We start from the raw sequence: 6,958 nt of genomic DNA, 5'->3' as shown, positions 1-6,958 counted from the left end.
ATCTGAATCGTTAAGAGATGAATCTTGTTTGCCAAAAGAAAGTTTGTCTTTTAATGGTTTTACAAACATTCTAAATGATTTTTGTATTATGGATCTCCCTTAACCATTCAGCGCACTAATTTCATTGTAAACAATTATCAAACAATTATATTTCATTTTGCATTATATCATGCGAGCCGCTTAATCATTTTGTACTAAATCATTCAGCAACTACGGAACAGAATTTACGAACTCATATAATATCCAATAAAAACGTTTCATTTTTCCATAAAGTAAACATAAGATCTAATTTGATATTTTAAAAAAATCATTTCAGGGTCGTTTATCAAACGCTTACTTAGGTAAGTGAACATCAAGTCATATTATCTTACCAGATGAACATAGTAAGGACCAAAAATCTTACCAGTAAGAGCAAAACAAGGACCAAGAGTCTTACCTGGTAAGTGATGACGACGATTCCTACTACGATAAACGCTTACTTAGGTAAGTGAACATCAAGTCATATTAAAAAGTATTTTAAGCATGTGATCTTGTAATTAAAATACAGGGACTTGAAATCACGTGAGACTAGCTTGTTTTCTTAAGACATGTGAGACCATTTCTTTGCACTTGAAAGTTCACAGTAAAACGCTGTGATGGTAATCTTCACAGTGTTTTTGCTATGAAAGTTCTGCTTTTTTTATCTTTACAGCTTTTACTGTTAAGTTTCAAGTGTAAAAAAACTGATCTCACGGGTCTCACGAAAACTGACTGGTCTCACTTAAACCCAACTCAAATACAGAAAGTACATCGTTTTGATGTTACAGAATGCAATAAATTTCCTTTTTTGTTAGAGAATGTAACGTGTTCATATTTTGTTTTATTTTTGAAAGGAAACGTGCTCATTTTCAAAACCTATATTTTGCCTTTCCGAATTTGTATATTATTTAATGCATTTTTTTTTAATTTATAATATATTATAAAATATTTAACAATAACTCTTAAAAATCATTTTTTATACATGTAATATTGTTTATTGAGGCACATTACTTAAAATTCAAGATTACAAATAAATCTGCATAAGTACAACTTATTCATGTTTCAATTTGTATAACTAACTGTAGATAAATATAGTCAAATACAAGATAAATATTTTATTTTAAATATAAAAATCTAAAATATAATTAAGATAATACTTAATTATTATTTTTGTAATTTTTTTTATTATTCAATAATTACAAATTAGTTCGTTATTAAATCTAAATTAAAGAAATTACACAAAAAACAAGAACTTTTAAATAGTTAATTTGATACCACTATTGATATATTTATTTTCGAAATTTTATGATATCTTTAAATTTAAAAAAACCATATTATAATATCTACAAAAATAAAATAAAATAAAATATTAAAATCAAGATATATCTCGTTACATTGTATTATACGAATACCCTTTTAATAAAATTAAAATACTTACCTAACCATGACTTAGAAAGGAGTTGAGTGGATGAGCTATTTTTGTCAATTTCTCGTGATTCCATAATATCGAAGCCAACTGGGTTTCAATAAAGGACAGCTCAGTGATGGAAATGGATGGCATGACTGTAAATAAATGGAAAAGAAGGTCCAAAGAGTTTTCTAGAACAAAATGGAAGTCGCTGGAGGCCAAATCTCTACCATCAAAAAACCGCTGGCCATCTCGTCTCTCTCTCTCTCCGCGTGGAAAAAAGCGAAATATATTATTGGAAAAAAAGGAAAAACCCAAGCAGAATCCGAGAAGAGAATTCAAATTTCTCATCACAAATCCTGAACGAATCAGCGATTTTACGAACCCTAGATTTTGAATTTTCGTTTTGTGTTCTTTTTTGATTTTTGATTTTGCTGTTAGGGTTTGCAGATCAAACAACAATGACAGCGCCTGTTTGGCATTAAGTACAAGTACTCTCGATTATTCTTAAGCTCAGAGAAAGGTACGTTTGCAGTTTGCATGCATTTGTATTCATGCGTTTTTTTTTTGAATGATTTATTTATTTATGTGATTTTGAATTTGTATCTAGAAACGTCGAATTAATTTGGGGGTAATGGAGTGGTCTGTATGATTTGGTTCGAGTTTTCGAGTGGAATGTGATGTGACTTTTGTTATTGAATGGCGGAATTAGGTTTTGTGTGGTTTTGATATTTCAGATCTGTTGTGTAGAACACGTTTTTCGTGCTATCTTGTTCTATCTCTTTCTGACTCTCTCTCTCTCTCTCTCTCGTTTGCTCTCTTTTTACAGTTACTGCTAAATCAATGTCTTTCTATCCTTTTTTTTGTAACTGATTTGGAACTTTTTGCTTGATTCTCTGAAAATTTGATGGTCGTGTTATGCTCCTTTTTACTGTTTGATTATTTGGATTGCAACATTTGAAAACCAATTATCTTGTTCTGTTGATGCTTCTCGAGTGAAACGTGTAAAAGGGGAAAAATGAATCACTCCTGCCCTCAATAATTGTAGGTGGGGTAGGGAGGTTGGATGTGTTGTATAAGACTTGACTGATCTCAACCTTTATGGATACAAATCAGACACTCTCCCATTACGTAGGCGATTCCGACCCTGAGTTTTCGTCCCAAGAAGCTCAACACTACTACAAAAGCCCTCGGTAATTCTTTTGAAAGCTATGAGATGCAAGAAATTACTAAGCACCTTGAAGAGAACTATGTATTGCTAGAACTACATGGAACTTGTAGGAAGATTCTGGATGCTTTCTTAATCAATGATTCAATAGTCTTTTTAAAGATGGCTGTAAATGTTTAAGGGAGTGCAAAATCCTTTTGATTTTCTTCTATTAGAAATCTGAAAACTTGTTTGATTTGAAAAGATCTCTTGTCATGCAGGGATATATGTGGTTCATTCATTTGCTTTGAGCAATCATTCAACTATTCTGAGCCTGTTTAAAAGCGTCCATTGACAGAAATACCTTCGGTAATTAGAGTTTTTCGATCATGGTGGCTACTGCTGCTACTGCTTCATTGTTTCCGGTTTCTTCCCCACAACCTGACTCTGGTGCTAAGAACTCCGGTAAGCATGGAGGTGGGCTGGGAAGTGTAGATGTGCGCGGAATTAAGACAAAATCTGGGTCTTCTGGGAGTTTGCAAGTTAAGGCCAACGCACAGGCCCCTGCAAAGGTAAATGGTTCTAGAATAGGTGTCATGGATGGCCTCAAGATCGATGATAATCCATCATCGGCTGCCCCAAGAACGTTTATCAACCAATTGCCTGATTGGAGCATGCTCCTTGCTGCTATTACAACTATTTTTTTGGCTGCTGAGAAGCAATGGATGATGCTAGAGTGGAAGACTAAGCGGCCGGACATGCTTTCGGATATGGATCCTTTTGGTTTAGGGAGAATTGTTGAGGATGGTTTTATATTCCGTCAAAACTTTTCTATTAGATCATATGAAATAGGGGCTGATAGAACTGCATCGGTAGAGACGTTAATGAATCATTTGCAGGTATGGTAATATTTACAATCCTACGGATTCCCATAGTTGTTCTTAGTGATGTAGTTTTTTTACGAGAAGCTCAAATATGACGTCATCATGTGTTCATCAGCACGTGTATGCTTTTGCTAAATATCCTTGTGTTGGTTTGACAGGAAACAGCCCTTAATCATGTAAAAAATGCTGGACTCTTGGGTGATGGTTTCGGTTCAACGCCCGAAATGTGCAAGAAGAATCTATTTTGGGTGGTGACAAAGATGCAAGTGCTGGTGGACCGTTATCCGACTTGGTAAGCTATTTATCTATGTGATATTTGACTGTTCACCAACTCTTGCCTTTATGCTTCGTTACTTCTTCTTACTTCAAGTTTGCACTCAAAACCTTTCATTTCATTATCAAGTGCTAACTGATAACGAAATTCAATAGTTCTATGAAAAAACCCTTTTGCTTTATCAGACAGTTAAAACTTGTCATTCTGATTGATGTGTTTTTCAATACTATTTCAGGGGTGATGTGGTTCAAGTAGATACTTGGGTAGCTGCTTCTGGGAAAAATGGAATGCGTCGTGATTGGCTCATTCGTGATTGGAAAACAGGAGAGATACTGACACGAGCTTCAAGGTTGAAACCTCTTTATCAGAATACTCGTGTATTTTTGTTGTTTGGCTTTCAGCTTGCCGACGAGTTATCTTTTGGTAAATATATGTTAATGACTTTTTTGTTTACATCTTACAGTAACTGGGTTATGATGAATAAAGTCACAAGGAGGTTATCAAAAATTCCTGATGAAGTCCGGGCTGAAATTGAGCAATATTTTGTAAACACACCTCCAATCATCGATGATGACAACAGAAAGTTACCAAAACTTGATGAGAACACTGCTGACCATGTTCTTGATGGTTTAACTGTGAGTAAAGTTCCATCTTTCTATTAAGGTTCTATTTACATTTTTAAGCGTCGAAAATTAGGTTTCTTGGTGCTGACATGATCTTTTTGAATCTTTTGTTTCCCATTAATATTAGCCGAAGTGGAGTGATTTGGATGTCAACCTGCATGTCAACAATGTGAAGTATGTTGGCTGGATTCTCGAGGTAAGTCTTATCTTAGTTGGCAAATAGTCTAGTTTAAGTCGTTAACTCTCAAGAATGGAAATTAGTAGGCAATAAGATTTTCAACCGCACCAAAGGGTTATTGGCCCAGCGGTATCTGGGTTCAGTTGTAAATCCTAGCTTGTCTGAAATCTCACTAAAGGTTAGGAGTGTGCGTGTGTATTTTCCATATATATAATATACATAGAGAGAGAGGTGGTTTATTATACCAACCAGCACATATTATTACAAACCATACAAACCAATCTCAACCATCCATCTACTCTAATGAATATGTGGTTTCATACATATCTTGATTGTTTCCTAATATAAAGTGTTGATCATAATTAATGAACTCTAAATCATCTTCCATAAATAACCAGATCATAATAAATGAACCCTCATCATTTCCATAAATATCTCAATTGATTGGTTTGTATAGTTTGTATGAATGACATGGTCTGTATTTGAAACCTCCTCCCTCTCTCTATGTGTGTGTGTATATGTATATATATATATTATACACTTCAAAAAGATTTTCAACCGTGGGATACAAATGTGACCTATGTATCGTAGTTCAGAAAGGCTGCTATACATTCATCAACTTGTAAATCTGTTCGGATTGTACTGCCTTATGTCCCAAGAAGGTTGCAACAAATTCACTTTAGGATTCCCATATTAGTTGGAACATTTTCTTATTTAGCAATATTTCCAAGTAGGGTTGTAACTGAACCAACCCAGACTAGCTTGCAAAGACCAAAAATCTATCTTGGTGTCTGCTCAACTTGTATGGGGCTTGACTCAAATAGGATCAGTTTGTTGGGGTCCATGTAGGCTTGTATAAGCTTGAGACTTGGCTCGATCCTATGTGCTCATATCAAATTACAACTAGAAATTACATGTAAAAACTACCTAAGAGGTTTTAAGGCTAGTGGAGTAAAACAACTAAATCACATCGTGGCTCGTGTAGGATTGGTAGGATTGACCCATTTAAGATTGTCGGGTTGTTGAACTCAGGCCATACACGGCTGAACCTACTCAGGCTCAGAGTCTTCCACTTCTTTGGACAAGTCGGCTCATGACCTCTCATGAGTTGGTTTTGTCTCATTTACACCCATAATTTGAAGTTAAACAAAACCAAACAAGTCTAGTGTATCCCACCCGTGGGATCGGAGGGAGGTAAGATGCATGTAGACCTGACCTCTACCCGAAAGAGTAGAGTGACTTGATGACCATTAGCTGGTGAAAAGAGAGAAATACGTAGACACACTCAAATTTGAAAAGCTTCTCAACCTAGGATCAAGTCTTATCTCCCTAGCTTCCACAACAAATCTGTAATTCTTTGTTTTCAATGAACATACAAAATTAAAAGTGAAAATTTGTTGAGTTTGTATTAACCCCCCCTTCTACAAAACTTTATGTGTTAGTCATTACCATTTCAGGACCAACAATAACAAAAAAGAAAAAGAAAGAGAGAGACAAATATACTAAATTTTGAAAACTAGATATTAGTAATCAAAACATAACCAAGGTGAAAAGGGAGAAATACTTATGCACACCCATAATTTCAAGTTACACTTTACTTATATCCCCATTGTAAGCAGGAACCGTACCAAATGAACCTAGTATATCCACCTGGAGATGGGGTTTGGGGTCTAGGAAGGGTAAGATGTACGTAAACCTGACATCTACCTAGGGGATGTTTGGTTGGTTTTCCATCAAGTCTTGTATGGATAAAGCTGTCTATATGGATTAATCCGTCTGTATAGATTGGGAAGGTTTTTTTGGGGGGTGGGTTTCATAGATGGAAGAGTTTTTTTAATTGGGAGGGACAGGTTTGGAACAAACTTGGCTTAATGAATAAACCACTCTCTATGTCATTAAGCCACTACCAAACAGTCATGTATAGTTGACCGAATAAGTTGCGAGTTCCATTAAGCTCATTAAGCTACTAGTAAACAGGCCCCTAGTATTGTAAGCATAAAATAGTCATCTGTTTCTAAATGCTTACGCATTTACGCACACGTAATCATAATTGCAGAGTGCTCCACAGCCTGTTGTGGAGAACTATGAGCTTGCCAGCATCACTCTAGAGTATCGTCGGGAGTGTATGAAAGACAGTGTGCTGCAGTCGCTCACTTCCATGGTGGGGAATGGCGGTGGCGGGATGGCGGACGTTGATTGCCAGCATCTGCTTCGATTGGCGGGCGGTGGTTCTGAGATTGTGAAGGGAAGGACCAAATGGAGGCCTAAATATGCAAACAGATTCAGGAGCAGCAGCATGGGTCAGTTGGCAACTGAAAGTGGCTGATTATGGTAAGTGGCATTATGGTCATTTTGCTACTTGTGTTCTTGCAATGTTTTGACATCTCATCTATATATATAATATATATATATTCCTTTATATGTTG

General features: G+C 35.7%; 1 protein-coding gene across 1 annotated transcript; it reads left to right on the top strand.

Moving 5' to 3' along the window:
* The first annotated feature begins 1,713 nt into the window (after positions 1-1,713).
* Positions 1,714-6,958, top strand: LOC112500834 (palmitoyl-acyl carrier protein thioesterase, chloroplastic-like). Its single transcript, XM_025104428.1, has 7 exons — positions 1,714-1,949; positions 2,855-3,472; positions 3,616-3,749; positions 3,967-4,080; positions 4,195-4,366; positions 4,482-4,550; positions 6,589-6,958. Exons 2-7 carry the CDS (start codon positions 2,963-2,965, stop codon positions 6,856-6,858), a joined length of 1,269 nt encoding a protein of 422 aa, XP_024960196.1. The 5' UTR covers positions 1,714-1,949; positions 2,855-2,962; the 3' UTR covers positions 6,859-6,958.

Source organism: Cynara cardunculus (assembly GCF_001531365.2).
Source record: "Cynara cardunculus var. scolymus isolate 2C chromosome LG 17, CcrdV1, whole genome shotgun sequence".
Classification (NCBI taxonomy): Eukaryota; Viridiplantae; Streptophyta; class Magnoliopsida; order Asterales; family Asteraceae; genus Cynara; species Cynara cardunculus.
This window is presented reverse-complemented; position numbering and strand designations above follow the sequence as displayed.